Genomic DNA, 16,004 nt, shown 5'->3' on the forward strand with positions numbered 1-16,004 from the left:
AGTTTGAATTTAAAAACCTCAAAAGAGTCAGGCTGTCAGGAAGGTTATTCCAGAGGAAAGTGGCGTGATAGAAAAAGGCCCTAAAGCCTGCTGACTTCTTTTTAACTGGAGAAAGACAGGTGTCCTGTTTTCTGAGAGCAGAGAGCACAATAAAATAGGTGTAATATGGTCCAATGTTTAAATTTTAGCTGAAATAATTTTGAACCATTTGAGGACTTTCAGTACAAGCAGCTGGCCTGACAACAAGACACTGCAATGATCAAGTCTGGAATGAAAGAAATTCAGAATTCTGCATCAGCCATGGGTAGAGAAGACTTAATTTCAGCTATGTTGCGTAGGTAGAAAAAAGCAGTCTTGGTGATTTCTTTAATGTGCTGATCAAAAGAGAGTGGGATCAAACGTTGAGTCTTGGCTGTCAAACTTTAAAGAGTCACACCGTTGTCAAAAGTTACTGTTACTCAATCAAACTAGTGTCTGAGTCAAGCGGGGCCAGTGACCAGCATCTCAGTTTTATCTGAACTGAATTAATCATAAACATTTTTTATTGAAAAAATAATAATAATTTCCACAGGGCAAGTTAGGTCATATACACAAGGATGGCATGCTGGTGAAGTGATCAAAACAGCTGCTTCATAACAAGACCTGATAATTATTTTAGCATCAAATGAAGTTGAGCAAACAAAAGTGAAGAAATCTCATTAACTAATACCACTCATGTAGAACCACTTAACATAAAAAAATATTAAATTATATTTACTTTGTACAAAAATGTGACTGTTCAAAGCTGCTTTCTGGATTGACGTATATATGTGCATTATGTAACTCCCACAACTCTGCGTGTGCGTGTGTGCGCGCACGTGTGCATGCTCATGCGTGTGCATGTTTGTGGCATAATGACAGATTTTAAACAGTTTAGACATCAATCATTGCAGCACTTTATCTTCTCTTACTTCATTAACTAACAGTTGCAGTTCAAAACAATTGGTGCTTATTGGGTTCCAGCTGTTGCTAAGACACTGTCGAAAGACTGCAGAATTATGGTCTGTCTGCTCACCATTAACAGAGGTATCCATATGCTTGCTCCAGATGCCCGGTGTCTCTACTACTCGCTCATTATCTGCTCTCCGTTTATGAGCTGGCAGAGTGGAAATCATATCTCATTCCAAGTGCAGCTGGAAACATTTGGATTTTCAGCTGTCCATTTATTTTATGTGTATGCTTTGCTCATTACAAACACTCCTGATTCTTTTATTGTAGGTAATCAGATACTGTCTGCGCTGAACACTGATATGATACACAGATATCAAATAAATAGATCTGTTTTGCAAAGAGAGATAAAAGCACTTCATAAAACACTTCTCTTTGTATTTTCTGTGAAGCAGTCAGGAGACAACAGATTCAGTTCTGTGTATTTAGACACCTGACAACAACAGTGCTTTCCACATGCTGAATCATAAACCTTGTACTCTTGGTCACTCTTTATTTTGATGAAAAACAGAATAAACTCGATGAGCCACAGTTGATCCTATATGAAGATATGAGTTTAATGACAATATAAATAAAGACACAACATCTAAAAGTAGAAGAATCATTTAGCCTTATATTTTGCATGTTATACAGGTGTGTCTATCATTGTCGTCTAAACATCGAAAAGGTCTTGCTCTTACAGCATCTTAACATTCAGAAAACCTGGAGACAGTGAGGGACTCAACAATATCTAAACAATTGAAATGTGTGAATCACACATCTCCATACAATTATCCATGATTACATTTACATACGTTCATATAACAATTTTCTACAACAGCCAGTAAAGAGAAATTAACTGTTTTACAACCACTTTCTCTCAGTCTTACAAGACAGGGTTTAGGTGCTAAAACAGATTTGGAGTTTGTGCATAAATATGACTCTATTGGTAATGCAAAGCATATCTGAGTCAATCAAGATGTCCCGCAATATGTCAACACTGATGAGATTGATGCACATATGCCCCTCTGAGCAGCCTGACTCTGCTCTAAGAATGTGTATCACTGCAAACAAGTACAAGAGCAAACACACAGTAACAGATTAAACTGATCTTCATCACTATAAAGGGGTGGAAATCCTCTGCAGCCCCGATCAACTCGCCTTATTTTCTAGAGATGAAAAGCCTGTTGGTTGGTGTAATTAGGGTGCTGATCTGCTGTGCAAGATGGCAGAGACGTGCTTTAATAAGGAAGGCTGGTGCACACACTCATACAACAAAGACAGTGACACCTCAAGGAAAAATCAAGAGGTTCACTTTGAAAGTTCGGTGGAAGGGTGTGTGGGTGTGTTGACTCACATCAAATTCATGAGACATGACGACGTCATGTTTTTTGTTAATTACAAATGTATTTTTTTTTTCTACTTACAGCCTGAAAATAGGTGACATCCTCATCTACTTAAGATAACAGATTCAAGGTCACTTTGGTGTGATTGCTTCATTTCAGAGTGTTGATGGTGAGATACAGACATTACTGATGTTTGGACTTTGAGTAGCTTTGAAGGCTTTTCAAATATAAAATCTGAAGGACGTTTTTAATCTAAGAAGCACAGAATAAACGCAGCTGCATAAAGTGAGATTCATCATGCTGCTTATTTACAGTTTCCTGAAATTTAAGATATTTTTCAAACAACATAACAAATCATTCCAATAACTAATTAAACTTTGATGCAAACACAACAAAAGCCTTGTGTCTTGCAATACATTGATGACATTTTACCATGAATGCTTTGTCTCCTGCACACCTCCCTTGTAAATGTTACACTGATTGCCAAAATGTGGTCTGTTTTTCATTATGGCTTCATTCTTCTTGTATCATGTAAAAAGCCTCCTGCTTGCGAAGACCGATAACAGTGCTGTGCTCAATTAAAAAAGCTCTTTCTCAAAGGAAGGCTGATAACTTTGACCCTGCTGTGAGAGAAATTAAAGGCCAGGACCGGTGCTGAGGACGCAAGACACCCGCCTCCTTCCCAATTCCTTGCTTGTTTCTTTATATCCTTTGTCCTTGCATCCTTGCCCGGAAGCTTCCCACAAGTTAACAAACTAGTGACCATGAGCCATTAGCAATTCTACCAAGTAATTTAGAAGAAAAGATATTTGTCGATGACAGAAACAGGAACAGTTGATGTGGCTGCTTTTTTTTCGATAACTTTCTAAAGTATTCTCTCTTTTGGGCTGCAGCTCGGCAGCTCGCTCCTCCTCTTCAACTCTCTTTCTGCTTGAGGTGCATTCTCCTCCTGAGGATGACCGCCTCTTCCTCTATCATCCTCTTGGTCCTCTCAAAAATGTGATTGTTGTAAATCAGTCAGTCAATCAATCATTTGTTTGTCACATAGAAATATAAAAGATACAACTGCAGTGAAATGTGAACTCATCAGCTCCTTTAACTTGGGCGCTGTAGTTTGGTCTTTTAAGCATTTTCTTACATCTTTCGATGCTGCTCTATAGTTGTCCATGTTTCCAGATGGTTCTGGTGATCCATGATTTCTGGTTGTGTAACGATTAAAACTGTCCATACATCCCGACCTTAACAAGATGGCCATTTGGTTGCTCCTCCCAAACACATCCGTGCTGCACTGCACCCGCCTCTGAACAGTGTATAGCTTTGACTCACAGCAGGAACGGGATAGCACCACATATTCCCATTGTCACACCAGTCCTTCTTCATTATAAGCACAAATCTCCTCTCCTTCTCTCAGCAGAGTTCTCTGCTATGCCGGATCAGCATTTAGGGAAAAAGCCTCCTGGTTGAATGGCGCTGTCAGGGCTTTCACCATGTTTCATTAAATAAAAAGAAACTGCAGTTCCTGATATGCTGTTGAAAAGGTGTGCACCACAGAGATCGTCCAGTTCATTTTCCAATGCCTGTATCATGGCTAGCAGGATGCAGGATTTCCATCTTCTCCTCACTGTTTACTGATGTTTATATTTAAAATCCTTGACCAGCTAGCAGAGCTCTACTGATGTGCTGATTTCCTCATTTCGATAAGTGAGTCGCAGCCACATGCTAGTGCATGAATGTTGCCTTGCACATAAGGTCCAGACTCGCTTGAGGCAGAGGTGTCTGCTGCCACTCCACCTCTGCTGCACCGAGTCAACACGTTAAGTTAATCATAGTGTCTGTTGTCCAACTAAGCATTGATAATGCACTTACAAATAAGAGACAATTTGATACAAATATACGATGATACATGAAAAATAACTACATTGTTTTTCGTTATGGATTTTTTTTTACACTGTTGCAGTGGGGGTGGTGGGCAAGTAATGTAATTGTGGGAAGTCGGTGTATGCCTGAACAAATGCAACACAGGAAACACTGTCTACTGCAGCAAGCCTTATCCTTGGATGGTCTTGTTTAAATATTCTTCACTCTCTGGGTCTTTTTTTTGCCTTCAGAGTTACTTTTTGAGCTCTTCTCTGTTTCCTTTCAGTCTCTGCCCTCCCTTCATCTCCCTTCTTTTCTTATTTCCACTGCATTTTGTTTTGTTTTGCCTTTGAAATTTGTGCTTTACTGCGTGATAATAAGCTGTCTGCCTAGGCTTGCAAAGGCCCCCCAAGAGCCACTTTAAGTGTGTGTGTGTGTGTGTGTGTGTGTGTGCATGTGTGCGTGCATGCTTGTAAGTATGAGCATGTGCATGTGAAACAGAGAAAGGCAGTTGAGTGTTTGTATGTGAGAGTGACACAGTCCTTCCCTGTCTGTGTGTGTTTGTGTGCCAGTGAAGACATGTAAATGTGTGAAAGTGTGTGATGTGTGGAAGTGAGGGAAAGTGACAGTGACAATGAGCGTGTGTGTGTGCTTGTTTGTGTGTGTGTGTGTGTGTGTGTGTGTGTGTGTGTGTGTGTGTGTGTATTTGCATGACATCCATCAGTTTCTCTCAGACTGTGAAGGCGACCCACAGAGCAGGAGGCAGGGATAAGGCGCCACACCCCCCGCTGGTGAAAGAGAGAATGAGCGGGGCAGATAATGCCCTCTTATCTTCCCCACCAAACCCCTCACCTCCTTTTTCTCTCACAAACCCGCCTCCTCTGACACCCCAATGCACACACACACATCCATACACACACAAAGTCCCTCTTCCTCTCCTAGCGCACTCTCTGCAGGGGGCTGGGGGGGCTTTAAGTTGGATTTGGTGCCAGTGGTGGTGGAAAGAGGTATTCATGTTGCAAGATGCCAACCCCATAACTCACACAAACAAACACTTTTTGTCAATATGCACCAAAACAAACAACGGGAGTATACAAACACATACACACACACACTATCTCTGTTTTTCACTTGTGGCAGAAGTGCCTTTAGGATTCTTTTATGCTTGATTTAAGCAGCAAACTCAATTAAATGTAAAATTTGTATTTACAATAACTGGTCTAGTAAAAGACTTCTTAATGTGTATATGTGCATGTAAGTGTGTGTGCCAGTCAAGACTGACAGAATGGGAGATGTGTAGACATCTGTCATGGTGACAGCACGCTAGATATACAGATCATTCCATGCAGTGCACACAGGCGCTGGCCTAACCCTATCAAAAACATGACTGGAAAACACTCATGACTACTTTGCAGACAAGAGTCTAGCTTCTCTGGCATTTCCGTCTCCCTTTTCACCTCTGCATGTCTCCTTTTCAAAATATTTTCAATAGCAGCACATTAGAAATCCTTCATTGGTGTAATTTGGCTTATCTTCACGGTCCTTAAGACCTCCGGGAAAATGCAAATAAGAATGCAAAATAATAAACAGACTGGTTTGCAGTTCATGTAAGGTCACTATTATCCTTTGGTGCACACAGAAGCTTTTGATAACTTACTATAATATCAGACTGATGTCAGGCCCATATGCCTCACAATTCAATAATGCCATTGTTGTCTGTATTAAAAAACACACAAAGAATTGTCATTTTCTGTACAATAAATGCTAGGCTGATTTTTAACTTTTACCATTTCAGAGTCTGGAAGATGTTAATGATCAACAGCAACACTGGTTTTAATGCAGTTTTGCTATTTGTGTAGTATTAGATGCATGTACTGAAAGTACAAGTGGCTGAAAATTGAAGCCAACGCATTAGTACCAAAAACTGCAGCTTATCAAATGCTAATGCTCCAAAACAGAGTCAATCCCCATTGACTCCAATGTTAAAATGCCCAACTTTGCAGCAAAAATAATCATGTTTAAAGCCTGGTACAAAATCATTTCGATCTCTAAAACTAATTTCAGCATTCGTGACAACTTGATGGCAGTGAATTTTTTTTAATGCACCCACTGGGCCAGACAGGCTGTGAGGCCTCGCTAGTCTATGTTTCAGATCCACCCCTTGCTCCTCCACAGCTCCACCCTCTCGACCAAATGTGGTCACTTCTGGCTATGGCAACACAGAATTGCCAAATGTGAGGCTTCAAAACAGCCATCCACAAACCAATGGGTGATGTCACAGAGGTTATGTCTGTTATTTATACAGTCTATGATGTACACACACTCTATACACACACACACACACACACACACACACACACACACACACACACACACACACACACCATTCATTGACATTCACATTAACACACACAAATAATTTTTGTTGCAACTTTCCTTAATACAGCAGCAATATCCCTGGTGGAAAACCGTGAAAACAAAGCCAGGGCTCTATCTAAAGACTGACATAAGAGAATGCGTGATTTCATGCTGTCATGGCGATGGCATCAAAAATTGTGGTTTCAGTAGAGACATATTTGTAATTAAGTGACCGTGTATTTTGGCAACACAATTTACTTAGACTTATAATAAGAGCTAAAGGTGCTCTTCCAAAATTTCCACTCACATCTATGCCAAAATATGTGCTATATGTATAACACAGGCAACGTGACTGAAATATTAAAAGTTAAAAAGGCAAAACTGTCCCTGGTGAGGCACAAGGGTTAATACAATCTCCCAGACATCGGCCACACACATTGGAAATGTACGGTATCAAATCAGGCAATCTGTTGATAAAATTAATCGCTTCAAGTCTGGTGATGCTAATAATCTCCTGATTGTATTATCTTCACAAGCCCCCAGTGGGAGTCTGTGTGCATTATAACAATCATTATTATGTTTATATCTGTGGTAGGGAGGGCGAAGGGTGAGCTGATTTTTAGAGTGTGTGTGAGTGTGTGTGTGTGTGTGTGTGTGTGTGTGCTTGTGTCTGTATCCCATTATCTTTGTCATTAACGGCAATAATGGCACTCATTGTGGGCACCTCAGGCTATGTTTTGAGGATCTCTCACACACAAACACACACTGAAGCTGTCTTCTGGCCGGCATCTCTGCCTAATTGGGAAGGGAACAGTGGTGGTGTGGGCGAGCACACCAAAGCCCATAGCTCATTGACACAAGGTTAAAGACCCATTAACTTGACCAATAGAAAAAATGAAGAGAGGACAAAAGAGAGACTGAGAAGAGAGAGAGAGAGAGAGAGAGAGAGAGAGAGAGAGAGACAGAGAGAGAGAGAGAGAGAGAGAGAGAGAGAGAGAGAGAGAGAGAGAGAGAGAGAGAGAGAGAGAGAAAGACAGAGAGAGAGAGAGAGAGAGAGAGAGACAGAGAGAGAGAGAGAGAGAGAGAGAGAGAGAGAGAGAGAGAGAGAGAGAGAGAGAGAGAGAGAGAGAGACAGAGAGAGAGAGAGAGAGAGAGAGAGAGAGAGAGAGAGAGAGAGAGAGATGTCAACAACCGGACTTCATTTCTCCTGCACATCTCACTTTTTGTTTTAATTTTTTTTACATTTATATACAGTAGACACACACACACACACACACACCAAACCATATGTTCTTGCCTTTTTTCATTTATGCATCTATTTTTTATTATATTCAAAATTATCATTATTATTATTAAAATTTTATCCAGTTGATTGCTGTTGATTTGAATATTGCTACTGATTTTTTTTTTTTTTTTTTTTTTGTATTTATCTATATCATCATTTAATTGTGTCTGAGGCTTTGGCACTATTGTTTTACAAACATTTATGCCAATAAAGCAAATGGTATTGAATAGAATTGAAGTGAGAGAGACAGAGAGAGAGAGAGAGCGGCAGAGAAATGGAGGGGGGAAACTGCAGAGCCTGTTTGCCCTCCACAAGCATTGAAAATAACTGACCAGCAAGCCACGACATTCTGGTTACTTTCCATGTCTGCTGACATCAGAGGCCTTTAAGAGAAGATCACGTTCCATTTTTGTCATACAGCCCGACTATGCCTGCCCTGTGACAACTCTATGGAAGACACAAGGGACAACACTAACGCAGTCCTATATTCATTAGGCGATTCTACAGCACATAATTCACATCCAACGCCAGAGCGAAGTGCAATGATGCAAGTGATGGTGCCAACAAGACGTTTTACATTTCTAAAGCCGAGTGAAACATGTTTAAACTCGATGTCGGAGTTTGGTGGCTGCATCATTTCTGTGACAAAAAAGCAACATATTGTTAAGCTAAATAGCCATGACCAAGATCTTTTCTCGCCTCAAAGAGGAAGTGTGTCACCAGCTGGAAATTCTCCCGGCTAGCATTCCTTCAGTGTTCATTGTTCGTGAGGTTTTTACTGAGAGCTGAATCATTCGAATCGGTCTCTTCCCCGCCAAAACAAGTGCACGAGGCGGTTTAAACAAGTAAAAAATAGTCATGTTACAAATCATCATCTCTGATGCTGTTTAGCATGTCAGAAACTGGTGGCTCTTCCACTACATGCTATTGTGCACTCAACCTTTTTCTCTGAAAACTTAATGTACGTTTACATTTTCTGTGATTAAGACGTTCAGGTTTTCACTGTCTCTTTCAAAATTTCAGTTTTTTAACCATTTAAAAAATTAAAAACACTGAATAAAGCTATTTTGAGGTTACAAATGCTGCTCGTTACAAATAGACTTCTAACTACGGTGGCCACCGTGAAAACACAAAAATGCAAATGACCCTATCTGGAGCCAGTGTTTGGTTTGTCCTTTCTAGGCTTCTATAAAAACATGGCAATGAACATAACCGTTGATGATTCATAAACTCAATATAGATATAACGGCTCATTCTAAGGTGATGAAAATGCAACACTTCTTATTTCCAGGCCATTAAATACCAAAGAAAACATACTTATTATATTATATTCCATTTCTGTTCATATGTCCTCCTAAACCATACACACTGGACATTTAACCAAGTGCTTTACTTGCCATACTTTCAAACCTTCACCTGTTGCCGAGGAAAAAAATGATTTTAAGCACTGGCCTTTGACGCAAAAAGAAAAAGATAGGTTTTGCAGATTTGTCCAGTGCTAATGTTCTGGTAGAGTTTAAAATACACAACAAAATATATCTCAAAAAATATATCTCCAAAAAGCTCACTAAAGCACATAGCTGAGTTTGTTCACCTTATAATGTGGCTCATAATGACACTGAAATCAAACTTGATAAGAAGTTGCAACTAAGTGTCAAGTTCGTCTGTGATTTTTATGAAATGAAATGAAGGGAGTGAAGCTGTGACCTTTTTCAGGTCTTTTCCTTGTGTATAAAATGAATAAAATATCAGGGCAAAAAGCAGCAGTGTGCTAAAATGCATGACGCTAATCCCTTCTTCCTTGTGTATGTGTTTGTAAATCAGTGTGCATGAGTGTGTGTACACTCACTCAGAGCTGAGCACCCATCTAAACTTGACATTCAGTCCACAGCCCACAAAATGGGCACATCCTTCGCCCCCTGAGTGTCAGGAGAGGAACATTTCAGTGAGCACCCCATGCAGAGGAAGAACTTATTTTTATATATATATTCAGAGTAACACTGCGCTGAAAGCAAAGTGGTAAAGTTCAGAGGGCTGAGTAAATCAATTCTTCATGAGTTTTCATGAGTTCTTTATCAGTGTTTTCTGATAAAGATGCATGCAATGATTTTTAAATCAAATGGGACGGCTTATAAAAGGAATACCCACATAGAAAGAATAATTAAAATGGGGGGGGGGTCATTTTGTAAGAGACTCTTGATATGGCCTTGCCAGTGAGGTGCTTCGACTTGTTCGACGTAGAGGTCAGCTGGTGTTAAGTCTATTTGATTTGTATTAGTAATGATAAGAGTATGTTTACATTAAGGCTGCCCCCCGAAAGATGGAGATTCAAATAATCCGTCAGAGACCCCTCAGTACACAGAGATTCCTTCAAATCGAGCAGTCGTGTTTTTCTTGTTTTGTTTCATTTTGTTTTTGTTTTTTTAATTATCATTATTGTCAGTCGGTATGTAGTGTATTTTTCTGGGATGTTTTGGTCCATTTAGCTGCAGAGTGAGCACTCCTCGCTTTCACACTGCTCTTTGGTACAGGCAGCTGCAGACACAGAGGCGGCTGCCCGGAGGAAGAGAGGCTTTGCTTGGTCAGGCTCGCAAATAATGTTTTCTTCTGCCTTCTGCTTAGAAGTGGTGAATTTACAGTTCACAGTAACTCAATACAATACAGTCTCTGGCTACTGTTTGATATCTAGTGTCGGCAAAAATGTTCCTGCACATTTCCAATTCATCATTAACATAGTTAGCTTTATAGTTTAGTTAGCATATGTACTATATAACATGAATGTCACCATCACACTGAGCGTCCCGCTGAACCTGATATCATTCAACGGACATGATTCTGGGTCAGGTACAGCCACAGTTACAAGCATTTTCCACTCAATAAGGATTTATGTTAGTTTAAATAAGCCAGCTTTTTGCTGGTGTCACATGTATTTGTCCTGCAAAAGAAAGTTTAACTAACAAAAATGTCAGTTGGGAACTATGTCAAGTCAGTAAATAATAGTAATTGATAGCATAATAAATACCCTAATATTTAGTGGCCCTTAAGATATGTTGACAAAACTTAAAAATAAACTTATATTATGCAGACCAGATTTTAGAGATTTTAATAACTATTTATCTATTTATCTGTACAAAAAGCGTCCCTGCTTCTTCAGAGCGTGCACAACATCCATGGCAGTCACGTTCTTCCTCTTAGCACGCTCAGTGTAGTTAGCTGACGGCATCACAGATACGCTCTCCAGGAAGATCTTCAACACACTGTTGGTCTCCTTATAGATCAGAGGGGAGATTCACTGCATCCAACCATGGTGAGCTGGATGGTGGAAAGCAGGCTTGGGGATTTCCTGAATGTGTTCACAGAGGACTTCACGGAGACGCCTGGCGCATTGAACCCTTTTCCTCCTTTGCCTCTGCCACTACATCTCTGATGAGTCACTCTGTTCAACAGGCCGCTTCTTCATTCAATTTGTTTTTAAGTTATTTCGTTTAAGGCAGTTTTAACACATATGTCCAGTTGGGAGTCTTGAATATTAATTGCCATATTGAAAGACAAAAAAAAGGTCTAGCAGTAACACTTTTTACAATCTGACAAGTGAAAAAGGCAAAGTAAACTCGTTTTCCTAGTAATTTTTTCCCTCTCTGCTTTTCACCCTGCAACTCTTGAATCCATTATGTCTCTGCCTCATTTCAGTTATTCTCGTGCTCACTCTTTCCTGTTTCTTTTGTACACTTTTTGTCTCTCATTTTTGTACATCCACACTCTTTTATTTTGCTCCACAAGCTCCTCTCGTTAAAACTGAGAAAAACACATTCCAAAGCCCCAAACCCTTAAACTGAAACTTGAAGAGCCCTTGAGAGGAATCCAAAAATGTCCTTCATTCCCACAAAGATCGACATACAAGAGCGCACACACACAGGAACAGCACCTCTCCTGATCCTACAGTTCTTGTGTTGTCCTTGTTCAACTTGACATGCGTTGGTGCTTCAGTCCCTGCAGTATGCACACAGGTGCCAAACTCCCACTTAGCTCTCAAACAAACACACAAACACGCACAGGCTGTGACAACCTTCTTTTCAGTTCCTTTACATCATTTGAAGTGACAACATCCCATGCGGCCATATATACTGGTCTCCCACACGGAAACCGTCTGTTAACACAGTATACACTTTCCCATACCCCATCACACATACACACATGCACAAAATCGCACATACTCTCAGAGGAGTGAGTGCCAAGACACAGCACCAGCACCCGACGTGGATGTTCTTCTGTAGCCTCGAATCTCTTTCAAAGGGAACAACTGTACCTCAACAGGAGACGAGGAGTGACTCATTACACAAATGGCCTTCACGTATTGTGAGAGAGAAATAAAGCAAATCAAATCAAGAACAGAAAAAAGAGGCCTTCCCGTATTGAGAGAGAGAAATAAAGCAAATCAAATCAAGAGCAGAAAAAAGAGTAGAAAATTAGAACTAAAGAGAGTTAGACTTTAACTGTAAAAAGGCTAACATTTTTTTTTTGCTTTGCCATTTCCACAGCACATTGCTTAAGTTTTCTTGTTTTTTATGTTCTTATATTTTCCAGTGTATTGTGTACACACACACACACACACACACACACACACAAAAGAACAAAATCATTTCCCTCAAGAAAATTAGGCGGAACTGAACTGAGGTGAATGTAACGGTAATGAATCATTGAAACTGGCACCAAAACAAACTAATAAGCCAACATTAGAGAAAGTGACAGATACAGATAGAGGAGAGAGCCCATAAATCCAGCTCTTATCTGCTTATCCCTAAATTACCACTTTGTTTATCAAAATATATTAAAAATGCTGTGTTTTTTTTTATCTAAACAGGGAACAAACAAACCTGACCTCCCCAAGAGGCATTTGTATCTCAAAAGCTTGCATCTGTAATTTCAGATATGGTGCAGTAATGCCCAGAAGAAAAAAAAGGTACTGAACATATTGATTTATCTCCAGTTAATTACATAAGGATTATTTTCTGGGTCAAAAAATATATGTGTTTGTTTTTTTATCAAATTAAACCAGAATTTTTTTTTTTTTTTTTTTTAATTTTCTATGAAGTATTGTTACATTAATGAGATTTTAAAAATACATATAACCTACTTGAAAAATGTATGTAACCTTTAGATACTGAAGGTGAAAAAGAAAACTTTAAAATCTTATCTTTCACTTGTTCTAAAGTGTGTTTCCTGAAGCAGATACTGATGAATCGAATGGATTCAGAGAAAGCTCTGACATGAAGAGAACAGAGGAGCAGAATATGATCCTAAAGATGCACGGCAAAGGAAGAGACGCATTGAGCAGATGGTAGTGTGCTCTCAGGTGTACAAAGACCTGCAGAGAAAGATCTGTTGGCCAGAGGGAAAGAGGCAGAGATGGCGAGATAGGTGAATAGTGGGAGGGACTGAACAGCAAGGGAAGGTTGTGGGAAAGCCACAGACTATGGAAGGAGTAAACTAAAAACAAAAACCTTGGAGGGAGAGGCAGACGGAGGCTGGCGGTGAAGGAGAACGAGATCGGAAGAGAGGACGGAGGGAACGGAAACTGGCTGCAGTAAAGGTACGGATGGAGGCGTGGTGAGCGGGTTAGAAGTGGAGGTGAGAGGCAGCGGGATGCAAGGTGACCATAGGAGATGAAAGCTGAGGTTGGAGGGAGAGAAAGTTAAAGCTCAGATTTGCCCGGGAAAGGTGGTTAGAGAGGAAGGAGAGAGAGATTAAAGATACAGTGTAAGTTCTGAAGAGCAAATAGATGAAAAAAGGCAAGATGGAAGGACGGAGATTTGAAAGGAAGGATACAAGTACATTTACTTTAGTACTGTACTGATATATACATCATTTTGAGTTTTAAAGGGGTGTTCTGTTTGATTTTTTTTTAAAGATTTTTCTGCATTGCATACTTTTAATACCCAAAGTACATTTTCCTGCTTATACTTACCTACATTTACTAAAGTACCGTTTGCAATGCATAACTTTTCCTTGTAACAGGGTTTTTACACAGAGTGGTATTAGTACATTTACTTAAGTAGAGGATCTAAATACATCCTTTAGGGGAGAGAGAAGTAGACAGAGGGAGAGAGGAAATCACAGTGTAAAGTGCACGTATCTTCATTTGAAATAATAATATCTCATTGCAGCCTGAGCCTTACATACTGGTCTCCCTCATGGCAACAGTCTGTTAACACAGTGCACATCTTCCCACATGCAATCACAGACATACATGTTTTTGAAACACTTTCTTCTAATAAAAGAAGTTGTGTGACATTCATATAATGCAGTGTTCTAGTCTGTGCGTCAAAAAGTTGTGTAGGCATGCACAGCCCGACAATGACTTTGCTGGTTGCCGAGCAACCTCAAGGTGACAAGACCCCAGGGCCATAACTATACCTTGTCATTTTTAAAAATGTGTTAATTAGTGAACTGTAGAGCTACAGGGGGATTTTGTTTCTTTAGGACTAGAAATGAGAGGATATACAGTTTTATCAGAGATTACAAAGAACTCTCACAGTAAGTCGGTCTTGGTGATTTTCCATTATCAGGATTTGTACTTTGTAATTTACTTATTTTAAAAAAGGGACAGTGTACATTAATCCACATTAAAACAAATGTAAATGTACCCGAGTTAGCTGGAGATCCAATTTTCATCGGTAGTCCCTTGCCTGATGTTAAAAGGCATCCTAAAGTAACAGTATGTACAATGGCAGGATAATAAGGACAACTGTTAATGCATGTCCAAGAGCACCCAAAGAGATTGCTCGGCAAACAACAAAGGAAAACATAAAAAAAGGCAAGAAATTTTTTTTTTTTTAAAAAAGTCGACAAAATAACCTAATAACCTAATAACCAAAGTCCATTTTAGCATCTGTTCTGGAGCTTTTCTGGGATTTCTTCTTTTTTTTTTTTTTTTTTTTTTTTTTTTTGGTGGTCAACTACAGTACCTTTTCTAAGGAGGAAAAGTACAATCAAGTTAAAAAGCAAATACAAACAAACATGATTTTTTTGGAATATAGAATTATAAATATAGTTTGGTGGACATTTCCTTCTTGCTATTTGCAGAACATTTCTTGCCAAGTTGCTCACTGCCATTTTCCATGTTTTCAAAAGAAATTAAACTAATTTGCTCAGGGTTTAAAGGTTTAAATACTAAGAGCTGTTTGAATGCAACACAAAAAAAGTTATGTCGATCCAGGTTTCAAAAGGTTAATATAGCATTGGCATACATCAAAGATGTGATGCTCTTTCAAATAGCTGAAAATTCTGGCTTTTTGGGATTGTTTGTTTTTCAGTAAGAAAAGATGTGTGTCTTATGTGACGCAATAAAATATTTGTTTCCCTCCAAAATGTAAAATAATTCCAGAAAATTTGAATTTTCAGGGTTTAAGCATAAATCGATCATCACCAGGATTTTGGCAAGAACAACCTGACATTCTTTCTGCATTACTGCGCACAAGTGCGCATGCATCTGCTCATGGATAAGAGCTTTCCACTAGAGCCAAGATGAAACGCTAGCTAGCTCAGGGTTGCACTATGCATGCTTCCTTAGGTGCAGTGATGAGGTTGGCAGGGGTAGGTCAGTAGACAGAATATAGTTCCTACATCAAACTGCTCACAACAAGGTCTGTGGATTATCTCCAGTGGCTGGGTCGTGATTTGCTGTGAAGTTTTTCAAATGTATCTTTGGTCTTTTGAGCACCACAAACTGTGTGCCATCTAGTTCCATTATACTGGAGAGTCGACAGACATCTTTATGGCCAATACCTCCAGCACTCTGCAACTCACACCAAAACAATCTCCCTTGATAAACAGGTGAGAGGAAAAATATGCATATTTTGATATTAGGGTGAACTGTCCCTTTAACAGACTCAGCATTTCACCCACAATCACTGCAAGAAGCCTAAACTCATCAGTTCCTCCATAATTTCCTCCTCTGAGAAATACACAGGGGACCAAAACATGTTTTCTCATTCTGTTTCTGTCACTCTATTACACACATACACACACACACACACACACACACATTAGTTACAACGTGCACACTTCACACGTCCAGCCCTCGGCTCATTCTCTTTCTGTCACCCTCTCTTTTTTCCTCATCTCTGTTAAGGTCATTTTATACACATGATGAACTTTTCAATACGGCTTTCAGAGATCACTTCTACGTGCCT

The 16,004-nt window shown here is 39.6% G+C and overlaps 2 protein-coding genes across 4 annotated transcripts in view; both read right to left on the reverse strand.

Annotated features, from left to right (window-relative positions):
• Positions 1-16,004, reverse strand: part of unc5ca (unc-5 netrin receptor Ca) — a 469,386-nt gene that overhangs the window by 424,527 nt on the left and 28,855 nt on the right. The gene's annotated exons all lie outside the window — the stretch shown is intronic.
• LOC148189759 (uncharacterized) lies at positions 10,934-14,484 on the reverse strand. The gene is given in 4 exon segments (XM_088076007.1): positions 10,934-11,196; positions 11,199-11,248; positions 13,314-13,482; positions 14,457-14,484. Coding segments are annotated over 4 exon segments (510 nt in total).

This window comes from Plectropomus leopardus, chromosome 4 (genome assembly GCF_026936395.1).
Source record: "Plectropomus leopardus strain MGB_pleo_1.0 chromosome 4, ASM2693639v1, whole genome shotgun sequence".
NCBI classification, from domain to species: domain Eukaryota; kingdom Metazoa; phylum Chordata; class Actinopteri; order Perciformes; family Serranidae; genus Plectropomus; species Plectropomus leopardus.